The sequence below is a fragment of the Salvelinus alpinus genome, chromosome 23 (genome assembly GCF_045679555.1).
Source record: "Salvelinus alpinus chromosome 23, SLU_Salpinus.1, whole genome shotgun sequence".
NCBI classification, from domain to species: domain Eukaryota; kingdom Metazoa; phylum Chordata; class Actinopteri; order Salmoniformes; family Salmonidae; genus Salvelinus; species Salvelinus alpinus.
The window spans coordinates 38,559,924-38,573,987 of NC_092108.1; the positions used below are offsets into that span (position 1 = coordinate 38,559,924).

General features: G+C 39.3%; 1 protein-coding gene across 2 annotated transcripts in view; it reads right to left on the minus strand.

The window, feature by feature from the left end:
* Nucleotides 1–14,064, minus strand: part of LOC139550929 (thymocyte selection-associated high mobility group box protein TOX-like) — a 55,998-nt gene that overhangs the window by 17,779 nt on the left and 24,155 nt on the right. For both annotated transcript variants that reach the window (XM_071362207.1, XM_071362206.1), the window contains 2 exons: nucleotides 11,993–12,100; nucleotides 3,094–3,339 (listed from right to left, as the gene is read on the minus strand). In XM_071362207.1, coding sequence (XP_071218308.1) covers nucleotides 3,094–3,339; nucleotides 11,993–12,100 — 354 coding nt within the window. The remainder of the gene's footprint in view (nucleotides 1–3,093; nucleotides 3,340–11,992; nucleotides 12,101–14,064) is intronic.

Below are 14,064 nucleotides of genomic sequence, written 5' to 3' on the forward strand. Positions count from 1 at the left end.
TGAATTGAGTTTAATTTCGGAACCCGTCCAGAACACAAAGCAATCGTCTATATAGCGGGTCCAATATTTAACATGATCCTTGTAAGGATTATATTCATAAATAAAAACCAATTCAAAACACTGATCTCAGGTCAGTGTTGTGTTGTTGTTATCCTGACAAACATGTCAAGGCGGCTAGAGCAGACTGGTACACAGGCTACCCAATCTTTCCCCGTAGAGCAGCTCACCCACTGAACACCTCCTCTCCCTATACAGATGTGTGACTGTTGGTACAGCCAGATAGGGTCATGGGTGATGTGGTAAGGGAAAAAAAGAGTGATGTGGTTGTAACTAAAACAGGGAGGGGGTGTGATTTGGTGTCGGGCCGTTTGGTAACCGGCAGTAACAGCGGAACACAACCTAATCCCCATGGCGACTTGGGGAACTTTCAGAATTATCAGAGAGGTGAGTCACAAGCCAGGTCATTATTATGACACTAATATGAATGGATGCCAAGGATTCTTTTATCTCCGTCTGTCTCCAACAATCCATATCTTATGGTATAGTCTCTGGCCATTCATTTATTAAAGCACCGATGGTTGATTATAATGAACGCCATTTGAGTAAGTGTTAGATTAATAGGGAAATCGTCTAAGAGACATTCACTTCTGCAGATGTGATTTTTTTCTCTCACAGAAACTGGGGATAAAAGCTGTGTGTCTTTTAACCTTTTAAATTGGGATGATATTCAGAAAAATGTCTGATTCTGGGAATACGATATAGGCCTACAGATAAGTTGTTGATACGATAACATTTGGATGGATTTCTATGGGAAAAAAACGGCAAATTAGTGCATTACAAACAGGAAATTGCTGGCAGTGGAATGCTGGTAAAAAAGATAAAAATGTAAATGAGATTGTAATTTTAAAACTACGGAGAGAGGAAACTACTTATCTGTAGGCCTACATCGTTTTCCCTGAACCAGACATTTTTCTCTATATCTTCCCAATTTAAAAGGTTAGACGACACACTGCTTTTATCCCCAGTTCTGTGAAAAAAATCACATCTGCAGAAGTGAATTTCTCTTCGACGATTTCCCTATGAATCTAACACTTACTCAAATGGAGTTCATTATAATCAACTATCGGTGCTTTAATAACAATGAATGGCCAGAGACTGAGAGAATGAAGGCTAAACGTATAGAAGAAGACATGAGGCTAATGCCTCAGACCAATAGAATCGACCAGCCTCTTTCATTCCTCGCCGTGGCAACAAGCTCTCGGGCCCCGTTGCCTGGCAACCATAATTCATAGCCACTCTAAATGGATGTTCTGTGAGAACATTAAGGTGAACGGGAACAAAATGCCCTTTGTCAATCTGGGGAATCTTTCTATCCGAGCTCCTATTTCCTTTTAGTAAAAGTAGTTTACGAATGCTGAGCAATAGAAAAGACTCATGTTTCGAAGTGTTTTAGCTACCGAGTGAATGTGAAACATAATATGGTGGTAGCTAAGATGCTTGGCTTAAAGTGGAAAATAGGCTGTGATGGCCAGACTTGGAAATCATTAAAGGTCCCGCACAATCATTCTGATTCAAATGTAAAATAGTCTTTTGAGTGACCAAAACATCACCCATAATATTTTTGGGGATGAAAAAAATGCTCAGAATTTGAGAAAATTCAGTGAGGCTGAATTCCATTCATTCCATTCCAGCCATTACAATGAGCCTATCCTCCTATAGCTCCTCCCATCAGCCTCCTCTGTTGGGAGGGGACAAATAGGGGAAACCTGTAATTATATTTGCTGACACAAGTAACATTTGGGCACCAGTAGACGACCTATGTAAACCACAGCCCTCTGTGATGATAGTTACAAGGTGGTATTATTTCAATTAGGTAAAAGAATAAGATGTTACCATTGGTGTATTAAAATGAGGGGCTTCATGTGATAGGGCGGCAGATAGCCTAGCGGTTAAGAGCCGTGGGCCAGTAACCATAAGGTCACTGGTTAAAATGCCCGAGCTGACCAGGTGAAAAATCTGCCAATGTGCCCTTGAGCAAGGCACATAACCCTAATTGCTCCTGTAAGTCGCTCTGCATAAGAGCTTCAGCTAAATGACTAAAATGTCAAACTAAGCCCTTAATAATCCCGCCTCCTGAATTCAAATTTTTGACACAGGGGAGGGGACCAGTAACGTTATGACCAAAACCTAGCAATGTACCAGCTACAGTCATTTTTCATACTTTGGTCATCCTACTTTGATCTGGTTCCATTCAAATATCAGGACATTTTTATTAAAAACATGATTTTGACTGTGCGGGACCTTTAAGCTCCACATTGAAAACCCGAAATTGGGTTATATGGTTCAAGAACAGGGTTATGTGGAGCTACATAGCTACACCTGTCTGATTAATGGAAATAAATACGCAGCAGGGAAAATCATGAAGAGCATGTAGACAGCACACAGTTCAATCATGTAGTTCCTCGGTGGTGGAGGTGCTGTTGAGACATCATTTTGTTGTTTATCGGTGAACATGGTGAACATGGTGAACATGGCCAGGGGCAGAAAGAACCTCTGGCTGAGAGCGGGACGTGAGAAGTTTCGCTTTGACTCGAATGCGAGATTAAGTCCAATACCTATGCAGAGTGGTAAACCACGATTAGTCATGTCACCTATCACATCATGAGGTTTCTGCAAGGAAAGACAAATCCAAAAGTTTAAGTTTCATTTCTCCACTTCTTGAAAAGTCAAGACTTGTATTGAGCGTATTTCTGCTGAATGTCACTAGTTTGTTTTCGATTTCGAATGAAATGAAGGGGAAAAAGCTTAATCAACCTACTGACAACTCACGGGTCATCCAAAAGAATACTGTTCTTCGATCCTGGTCCCGGAGACCCAATGTGTTATCCAGGCCTTTGTTCTTTCCCAGCGCTAACACATATGACTGAACTAACCGGCTAATCTTCAAGCCCTTGATTAGTTGGATGAGGTGTGTTGTTGCTGGGATGGAACACGTGCCTCTACCCACAGCTGCCATCCAGAACAGAAAAACCCACTTACGTATTTCCAGTGATCTCCGCACACTGCTAACTAGTGGCATCAGGCTAGACTCACCACAGACAGGGTGCTGGACATTAGGCTGCCATTTTGGCTCAACAGCCCTCCATCCTGACCCATCATGTCCATTCCCTGCAGGTGGAAGGGGTGCAGGCCACTCTGGGAGTGAGAGGGGGCCAGCGGGTGGTAGGAGCCAGAATCCGACTCCGGTAGGTGGGGGTGCAGCATGTGTTCTGGGATGGTGGGAGGCGTGATGGGGGGAATGTTGAAGTCTTCATCCCCCAAACTGGGCACTGGGTAGGACTGCAACATAAGAGGAGAGGAAGAAACATGAGAGAAATAATAACATTACAAAATGATAATTTAGCAAATGTTTTTAAGTGGATGCAAGTCCATCCAAACTGAGCACTCAAACACATTAGGCCTAGGAACATAATAGAGGTGGATGCTACAATTTGGTAGTAGTGGACAATGTAAAGCTCTTTGAGCGACTGGCAAATAAATCCAATTCATGATTATTACAGTATTATAACACAAACGCTCAACTACAGCACTGCAATACAGAACATGCAGACTGCATCAGATCATTCTAGTCCTCATTAATAGACAACTATGGTTCCACTAGTCTTTATTAAGACTGTGCAATGGGACTTCTGTAAATACCTCGTGAATTGATGCTATTATTAGTAGGCAATTAGGACTAATGATGTACACAGCCTCGAACGATTTTTATGATCAACGATACCAACAATGAGGATTAATCATCATCGTTAATGCAATCATGATTACTTGAATTAATTAATGCATTAATGATCAACTACACATAGGATACATATAATCTCATTTTGCATTTCAACAAATGTGTGTAAATGTATTTGGGCATGTTTTTCAATGATTCAGGCTAAATAAAAGGGGGTTTGAGCGTAGATAAATGTATGTAAATGTTCCCTCATTAACTTCTAACGAAAGGCTTCTTTTATGCGTCTTGACAGTCAGTTCCACTTGGCTGTGCTGTATTCTATGTCTTTTAAAACCCCTATGTCCTTCCCTCCCTCCCAATCTCTTTCGACCCCTTTTTAGCTCGCCAGGGGAAAAATGTAAAACAGCCAAGGCAGATGAAAGGCGGTATAAATCTGAGGCAAATACATTAATTCTTTGGTAAACACTGCAACAAACTGCAATCACTTTGAATCAACAGGAAATATGAGGTATGATCTACATCTATACAACTCTGGAAGAGGAATTATTTCCATCAAGGGAGAGAACTATTTAACACATTCAATTGGTCTTGATCAGTACGACCCTGAAGGTTCCAGTTAACTCGGTGAAGCGTTCCAAAAGACAGCACAACAAATCAACCTTCTGATACAACTTGAAATGTTTTCTTTTTCTCTCTCCCCCAGAAGCGACTTTTTCCCCAGCTTCATCGGCGGGCTCAGGAGTTACGTTCTGCCTCTACTAACTCCTTGTTGATTCCCTCCAAGATTTTCATTACGGCTAATTTACAGCTTTTATTTGCTGAAAACAAAATGGAGCTGACAGACAGCCAACTCCAGGCAATTAGGCAGAGAATCAGTTCAAAAACCTATCACTACTGAAATAAATAGCAGCCCAACTGTTCTTCTAAAAGATGGCAATAATCGTTTTAATGAGCTTCCTTCGACTTCTCTTTCCTTCCCTGCCGAAAGCCAACATTTTGCACACATTTGCATATTTGATTGTGTTTCCTCTCGCAGATGTCAACTTTGGTTGGTTGGTGTGAAATACGTTGGCATAATTCATACAGTACGGTTTTCAGGAACAATACATTATTTAGCTGTCATAAAAACAACAACAGATTGCCACAATTGTTGTTGTCTAGGGTTACTTTGATATTGATATTTCAAATTTGACAAATTATTTCATTTTCACTATACATAGGCTTACAGAAATACCTTATATAGGAACGGAAAAGGCCAAGTCAATGTTGTGTCAAAGACGTTTTAAAGTGTGGGCATAAAACGTTGATAATTACATAACAACAACAAACATGACAGTTATATAACTGTCACTTCCTGTGCAGAGTTCTGGTGTAGTCGTTGTTATTACATTCTGTGGCCCTCCTAGAAAAACACACCCATCTTTACTCTGGTTTTCTGATAACTCACACTGAAGAGTCTTGGGAGAACTTGGGTTGTTTGCTCAGAAGCCAGACACACAGCAATATTATGTCTAACTTGAGAGTGATGGTGTGCTGCTGCATACCACGTGATCAACACGAGAGAAGAGAGACAAATCTCCAATTGAGAGAGAGAGAGGCAGAGAGAGAGAGAGAGAGAGAGAGAGAGAGAGAGAGAGAGAGAGAGAGAGAGAGAGAGAGGGAGAAAGAGAGAGAGAAGCAGAGAGAGAGAGGCAGAGAGAGAGAGAAAGGCAGAGAGAGAGAGGCAGAAAGAGAGAGAGAAGCAGAGAGAGAGAGAGAAGCAGAGAGAGAGAGGCAGAGAGAGAGAAGCGGAGAGAGAGAGAGGCAGAGAGAGAGAAAGGCAGAGAGAGAGAGGCAGAGAGAGAAAGAGAAAAAGGCAGAGAGAGAGAAGCGGAAAAGAGAGAGAGGCAGAGAGAGAGAGGCAGAGAGAGAAAGAGAAAAGGGCAGAGAGTAGGAGAGAGAGAGAGAGAGAGAGAGAGAGAAAGGCAGAGAGAGAGAGGCAGAGAGAGAAAGAGAAAAAGGCAGAGAGAGAGAGAGAGAGAGAGAAGTATCATCCGGTCTATTACTGACTTTATCATTTGTTGTAAAGGTGAGGAATTGGATGTTCAGGTCATGGTATCAGAGGTCAATACAGTGATACTTGTTACTGTTCAGTCTATTTGGTCTCGGATAATACGATGAAGACAAACACGACGTGTTGTTTCATGTTGTCCTCCCATTCTAACACACCGACTCCATCTGTAGTGAATAAAAATAGAAAGATAGGTAACATATTGTACCTCCAGTACAGATACAGTACGCCCACACAGCTGTAGCCATGTGCTAATTAGCACCCTAAAGAAAAAAAACTTTCCAAACTAACATGGACAGTATCGGAAGTCCGTATTACCAAGTAGTTGTTCTTTATCTGAAAGGCCTTTCATGCTGCCATTTATTTGTCAAAACCAAAACCTTCATATTGCCCCGTGTAAGCACATTTTCTAATATCAAGCCTTGTCCTGAATATATATATATATATTTTTTTTATCTGTCATTCTCTTCAATCGCCCATTGTCCTTTTCAGTCGAGAACAATAGATGCGGTAAAGAGATCAATCAAACTCGACCAAAACAATGGAAATACCATGGCAACGCCACTCACGTGTCCCCCCGTAGGGGAAAGATTCAGAATCTCCTCATTTCCCCCTATACAATTTTGCCTATTGTTTGGCTATTGTGTATATGTGTATTGTATTCCACACTATTTTGGGCTAAAAATCGGAGTATAACGCTTGTATAGAGGTCAAACCCAATACATGCTTATGTCATCGTCACCAATCAACTGCATTACATCTTCAAGTACCACCACCGCTTTCTATTTGGCCACTATATGCTACCAGCTTACACGAACAGGAGTTAGCATTTTTTCGAACCCCGAAAAGGACTATTTCTAAATATTATGCAGCAAAAACAGCCAAATATTTCCAAATCCTTTTTTAGTAACCACATTGTGGGTCTGTTAGAACAGAAAAATCATAATGGATTAGACGAATATCCACTGTCCCCCACAGTCTGCATTGCATTGATCCGGTTTGAGTCCCATTCTGCTCAGAACTATGCAAATGCCTGCTGGTGGGCCGATTTTGATTAAATCCATTCAAATATATTGTATTCATATTACAAATGCCCCTTTAAAATGAAGGGGGAAAAATCCTAACATGAGAAGGATATTTAGTACATTGCAAGACATGGCAGGACAATTTTTGTTTTTTGTTTAGCCTCTAGAATGACTACGATTAGCAACAGTTGCAGACTATTAGTCTTCAACCTTAGTTAAAAAAACAGACTTATGACTTATAAGTCAACGTCAACCAACATCAAATCACAAAATGGTATTTCTGTTTCAAGATAAGTGACAACTGATGAGTGCAGTGCAGACCCCCAATCTTCAAAAGAGCACTGCTGAATTTGATCATATCGAGATATTTCTCTCATTTCAATTCACTTATTTCAAGTCAACATGCCATAAATAATGCTGTAAGATTAAGTATGTGGTAGAAGGGGGGGAGATGGGGAATTCCCTCCAACCAATTTAAGGCCCCATACTGCCTACACACAGTTTTTATGATGAATAATTATTGTTTTATTTTGCCCAAAAAAATTCCACTCAGCACTTAACCTACCCATAAACCATTTGGCTAATCTGGCAAGGCACTGTCTTATTAGAGTTTTTTTTATTTAAATCAGTGATCAACTGTTTATTAGTTTGATATAAAAGTTTAGACCAACACTATAGCTATTTTAGATTGGCCCAAGATAAGCCTGAGTAAAATAATTGATGTGGATAAAAAATAAAAAAATAAATAGAGCCTCAATATGTCTTGTGTGTCGCAACAAAATGAGATAATTTTGCCTCAACGGCATATAAAGCTATCATATGAAACAGCCCCCCCTCCTTCAATTCACATTCAAATATGATTTATTGGCACAAGAATCTGCGAGCTGCAATGTTGCCAATGCAATTAATAATGAAATAATGCCTCTCTCTTTTTCCATCTACAGTACATTCGGAAAGTATTCAGACCCCTTGACTTTTTCCACATTTTGTTACGTTACAGCCTTATTCTAAAATTGATTAAATTGTTTTTTCCCCCACAGTTGACAGGGCATGTCAGAGCAAAAACCAAGCCATGTAGGAGGAGCAATTGTCCGTAGAGCTGCGAGACAGGATTGTGTCGTGGCACAGATCTAGGGAAGGGTACCAAAACATTTCTGCAGCATTGAAGGTCCCCAAGAACACAGTGGCCTCCATCATTCTTAAATGGAAGAAGTTTGGAACCACCAAGACTCTTCCTAGAGCTGGCCGCCCAGCCAAACTGAGCCATCGGGGGAGAAGGGCCTTGGTCAGGGATGTGACCAAGAACCCGATGTGTTCTCTGTGGAGATGGGAGAACCTTCCAGAAGGACAACCATCTCTGCAGCACTCCATCAATCAGACCTTTATGGTAGAGTGTCCAGAAGGAAGCCATTCCTCAGTAAAAGATACATGACAGCCTACTTGGAGTTTGCCAAAAGGCACCTAAAGGACTCTCACACCATGAGAAACAAGATTCTCTGGTCTAATGAGACCAAGATTGAACTCTTTGGTCTATTTGAACTCTCTTGACTCTTGGGTATGAAGCTGTAATCGGTGACAAAGGTGCTTCAACAAAGTACTGAGTAAAGGGTCTGAATCCTTATGTAAATGTTATATTTCAGTTTTCTTATTTTTAATAAATGTTCAAAAATGTCTAAAAACCAGTTTTTGCTCTGTCATCATGGGGTGTAGACTGATACATGAAAAAAACTATTTAATCCATTTTAGAATAAGGCTGTAATGTATTTTTTGTTATTGAAAAAGTCAAGGAGTCTGAATACTTTCCCGAATGCACTGTATATTTCTCTCAACACATACAACCGCGCACAAATCTAAAAGATGTGAGACTAGTTCAGGTTTCACAATATAAGAAGAAATCAACCTAAGGACAGCCCAAACCTCATTTACCTGACATTTATCTTCAATCGCCTACTGAACCAAGAGGGAACATGAAGAATCAAACATATTTTGTTCTGGGATAGTTATTCAAACATTTTGCATTCTAAATTCAAATGTTTTTGACTCATAACTCTATAACAGCTTTGATCTCAGACTCTGATCGGTTTAGGGATTCGTATTCTATTCTGTGGTGTGTTTTCTGCCTGGCTTGTTTGAGAGCAATGCAGTGCTGTGATGTTGCTCAACCCTGTCTGCTGCTGAGAGCTTAGGTTCAAGGTGAACAGAACTGTTGCTGCCAATAAAACAAATGTCCTGATCCCAAAGGAAACAGAGCAGGTGAGGTGTGTGTGTGTGTGTTTTTGGTTTTACTATCCTTGTGGGGACCAGAAGTCCTCACAAGGATAGTAAAACAAGGAATATTAGGACATTTCTGACAAGTGGGGACATTTGCCGATCCCCACAAAGAAAAAAGGCAATTTTAGGCTTAGGGGTTAGGTTTAGGGTTACAATTAAGATTATAATTAGTGTTAGAGGTTTAGGAGTTAGGTTTAGGGTTACAATTAAGATTATAATTAGTGTTAGAGGTTTAGGAGTTAGGTTTAGGGTTACAATTAAGATTAGAGTTAGGGTTAGAGGTTTAGGAGTTAGGTTTAGGGTTACAATTAAGATTAGAATTAGGGTTAGAGGTTTAGGAGTTAGGGTTAGGTTTAGGGCTTAAGGTTAGGTTAAGGGTTATGATTAGGGAAAATTGGAATTTGAATGGGAATCAATTGTTTTGTCCCCACAAGGATAGTAAAACAAATGTGTGTGTGTGTGTGTGTGTGTGTGTGTGTGTGTGTGTGTGTGTGTGTGTGTGTGTGTGTGTGTGTGTGTGTGTGTGTGTGTGTGTGTGTGTGTGTGTGTGTGTGTGTGTGTGTGTGTGTGTGTGTGTGTGTGTATGTATATATGCAGTACCAGTCAAAAGTTTGGACACACCTACTCATTCAAAGGTTTTTCTTTATTTTGACTATTTTCTACATTGTAGAATAATAGGGAAGGGCATAAAAACTATGAAATAACACATATAGAATAATGTAGTAACCAAAAAAGTGTTAAACAAATCAAAATAGATTTATATTTGAGATTCATCCTTTGCCTTGATGACAACTTGGCACACTCTTGGCATTCTCGCAACCAGTTTCATGAGGTAGTCACCTGGAATGCATTTAAAGTAAAAGGTGTGCCTTGTTAAAAGTTAATTTGTGGAATTTCTTTCTTTCTTAATGTGTTTGAGCCAATCAGTTGTGTTGTGACAAGGTAGGGGTGGTATACAGAAGATCAGTGGTGGAAAAAAAGTACTCAATTGTCATACTTTAGTAAAAGTAAAGATACCTTAATAGAAAATGACTCAAGTAAAAGTGAAAGTCACCCAGTAAAATACTACTTAAGTAAAAGTCTAAAAGTATTTGGTATTAAATATACTTAAGTATCGAAAGTAAATGTAATTGCTGAAATATACTTAAGTATTAAAAGTAATTTCCTATATTAAGCAGACTAGAAGACACAATTTTCTTGTTTTTTATTTAGGATAGCCAGGGGCACACTCCAACACTCAGACATAATTTACAAACTAAGCATTTAGCTCCCAAGTGGCACAGCAGTCTAAGGCACTGCATCTCAGTGCTAGAGGCATCACAACTGACCCTGGTTCGATCCTGGGCTGTATCATATATATATACAGTAGTGTGTGATGTGTGTCTGGGTGTAAATGAAAGAAGAGGGAATGGACAGACTGGGACAAGGGGGGGTATGGCGGGAGAAAGAGAGTGAGGGGATAGAGAAAAAAATGTGTGTGTGGGAGTCATCTTTCATAATGAATCATTCTTTATCCTCAATATGCCAAAGTAATGAGGGCTTTTTGACTCATAGTATAATGGTGACCTTTGGTTCGAAACATTGTCATAACGCACTTTGGAGAGAATTGTTTAAATTAAATTGAAATTGTTTCAATTTCTTAAATTCAATCCAGGATTCAACAAAACATAGACAATACCTATAGGCCTAGGGTTTCAAGCTTTGGTTGATTTCAAATGGAATCTACAAGTTAATCAAAACAAATGGGGGATTCTCGTCTCCATCTAAACCAAAAATCTAAGTTAAAGAATATGACTACATCAAATCAAACTGTATTTAAAGTGCATTTAAAGTTTTATTTGATTTAGTCCTATTCTTTAACTTAGATATTTGGTTGAAATGGAGATGTGAATCCATATAAATTATTAATTTGTAGACAAACTGGAATTAAAGCCAGACTCAGTGGCCCAGATGGAACTAGCCAAGCAGAAGATACATCTCCTTTAAATATTGATATTTGGTTGCGCTGACAAAGAAACACAATTCAATATCGCTTTTCCAATACAGTAAATAGCCTTTTACCTTGTCGAAAAGTTAACAAATGACATGCTGGATTCATGTCTCCATTTTAACCAAAAACAACAGTTAAAGAATAAGATTAAGCCAGGGGCTCAGATGGAACTATCCAAGCAGTAGATACATCTCCTTTAAATGTTGATATTTGGTTGAGTTGTCAACCAAACACAATTTAATATGACTTTTGTAATACAGTACATAGGCTAAAGTTAAGAATATCTTACAAACTTGTGACAGTATTTATTCAACTATAAAATTAGTAAAATATCCACATTTTGAGGTTACTGTAACAATAAATGTATTTTGATGTAATCATAGAAAGGGGAAAGGTCACAGGTCTGTGGCGATCTCCACAATTGCTATAATAATCTGCACAGAATCTCGAACGGCATTGATCACTTGCACAATCTACTTTCATAATCTCAGTTGCAATCCAGGGCATTTGGTTGTGCTATTAGATATAGCACAGTGACAACACATTAAGTTGTTCTATATATATGAACAAAATATCTGACATTGTATTCCCATTTGAACTATGTTGTGCTTTTAGATGGTTGAAAGCGCAGTGATAACACATTTCGGTGACTTCTGAACCAAAAATCAGACATAGATTTTCCATTGGAATTTGGTTGCACCTTTAGATGGTTGAAAGTGATAGCTAACACATTTAGAATTGAACAAACTTTTGGCTGCATTTTTTCATGGGTGAAAATAGGTTGGAATCTCATTGGTCAAAGTATCAAACATATATTACCCAATTATTCACGTTGAAATGACGTGGTGTGTCCAGTGTCTGCCTGCTTTGTGTCTGAGCCCTAAAACCCACTGGTGGTGTACTTGTTCTTGTATATTTACCCAGGGTAGCCGGGGGCCATCGGAGTGAGCAGGGCCTTCTCGTTTCCACAGGGGTCCAGTCTGCTTGGTGCTGGTCTGCGTCTGGTGGGGGTTGGGAGGCACACGGAACTACCAGAGAGGACACAGAAAGGTCAATGGTCACCACAGGGTCATAGGGGTGGAAGGAAGGACCCTTAGGCACAGATCTAGGATCAGATCCACCTCCTCAAATTAGGCCAAATAACCATTGGAGTGGGAATGTAAAACTGGCCTTAGATTAGTGTCTAGAGAACAATGACAAACAGCAGAGCAACATCCTGGTCTCTGGACAACCAGGATGCCCTATCTAACCGTCATATAGCCAGGTTAGCCTCATTGAGATAAAGTCTATTTTCCAAGAGACCTGAATGTAGCCCACTATGGTAAGATATTTACTATTACAGAAATATTTCCATTTATGTATATATCCATAAATTGTATGGATATCGATATCTGTTCATGTACATGTGTAATACATATAAACTTTAGCACTACATGGACTATGTAAGGGTACGAGTGTGCTCCAATGTAAGCAGCTGTGCCATAATGAAATATATTTCCCCCATACATTCCTGAGTATTCCCTCTACAATACCCTATATCCATATTAATAATACCTCCAATATTATTTATTAATGTTGTCTCTCCTTCTGGAATGGAAATACACCATATAAACAAATCCCTTAGGGGTTCATTATGGGGGCATCTGGCAATCTCTATGACTAAGTAAATGATCAAATATTTTCCGTAAATAAAATAAAGGTTGTCATGGATACGACAGACTGTGTGAGTGGTATACAGTAGATTAAATGATGTCCATACACATGATGCAAAACACTGTCTGATGCAGAATGACATAACAATGTTGACCTAGACAGATGCACACTCCTATAATTGATTTTTATTCATTATTCACATACTGTCAAATACACATGGCCTACGATGGTTAAAAGTGAGATGTGAGGTGATTGGGTTCAGCATATTACTCAGATTGCATGACTATGAATTATACATGTTTTAACATCTCTGGTGAAACAAATGTACCAGGCACCTCAGTAAACGTGTTTCTGACTATAGTGAAGGGTGTTTCATATATGCGTGCTGGAAGGTGTGGAATTCTTCCGAAACAACACCTTCACACATTTTAAGTCACGAAACCCCAAATAATAATATTTCACTAACCTGACTGTAAACCTTATTTTCGATCGATGTGATTTTCCCAGGTATAACTAATTCATAACACTTCTATTTCATAAGAAGAAGAAATTCAACTGAATTAAAAAGTGTTAACTTGACCTAGATAGTTTCTGTGTATGTATTGATATGTAGGCTAAGAAATGTTGTTCTGTCCTTGAGCTGTTCTTGTCTATTAATGTATTATGTAATGTTTCATGTTTTGTGTTTTGTGTGGACCCCAGGAAGAGTAGCTGCTACTTTTGCAACAGCTAATGGGGATCCTAATAAAATACCAAAAATGAGCAGTTAGATGAATTGACATTTCTTTCAGTGAGAACATCCCTAGTGCAGACAGTTAAGTCTGCTGTAGTGCCTAGTGTCAAGTTAAGCTGTAATGCCTAGTGAAAGTATAAACACTGCTTGCACAGGCTTCACAAGTAGCTGTCCTAAAATTCGTTCAAAACATTGATAAACTACAATTTGTTTCCTACCGATGTACACAACCTACTCCACATTTCCAGAGTGACAGAAAAATTGTACAACATTTCCCTAATGAATCAAATCTCAAAACCGAAGTTGTCTCGATTACGTATGACTTCACACCTCAGACTTAATACTTGGTGGAAGCACCTTTGACAGCCATTACAGCTGTGAATATTTTTGAATAAGCTTCTACCAACGTTGCACAACTCTTAGGGCAACATGTATCCATTATTATTGTCAAGATTGCTCAAGCTCAGTAAATTTGGTTGGGAGTCATTGATGGATAGCAATATTCAAACCTTGTCTGTGACTTTAAAGCAGATTTAAATCAGGACTGAGACTGGACCATTCAGGAACACTGCTATGCTGGTGTGTCTTTGGCATAAAAATGTGTGT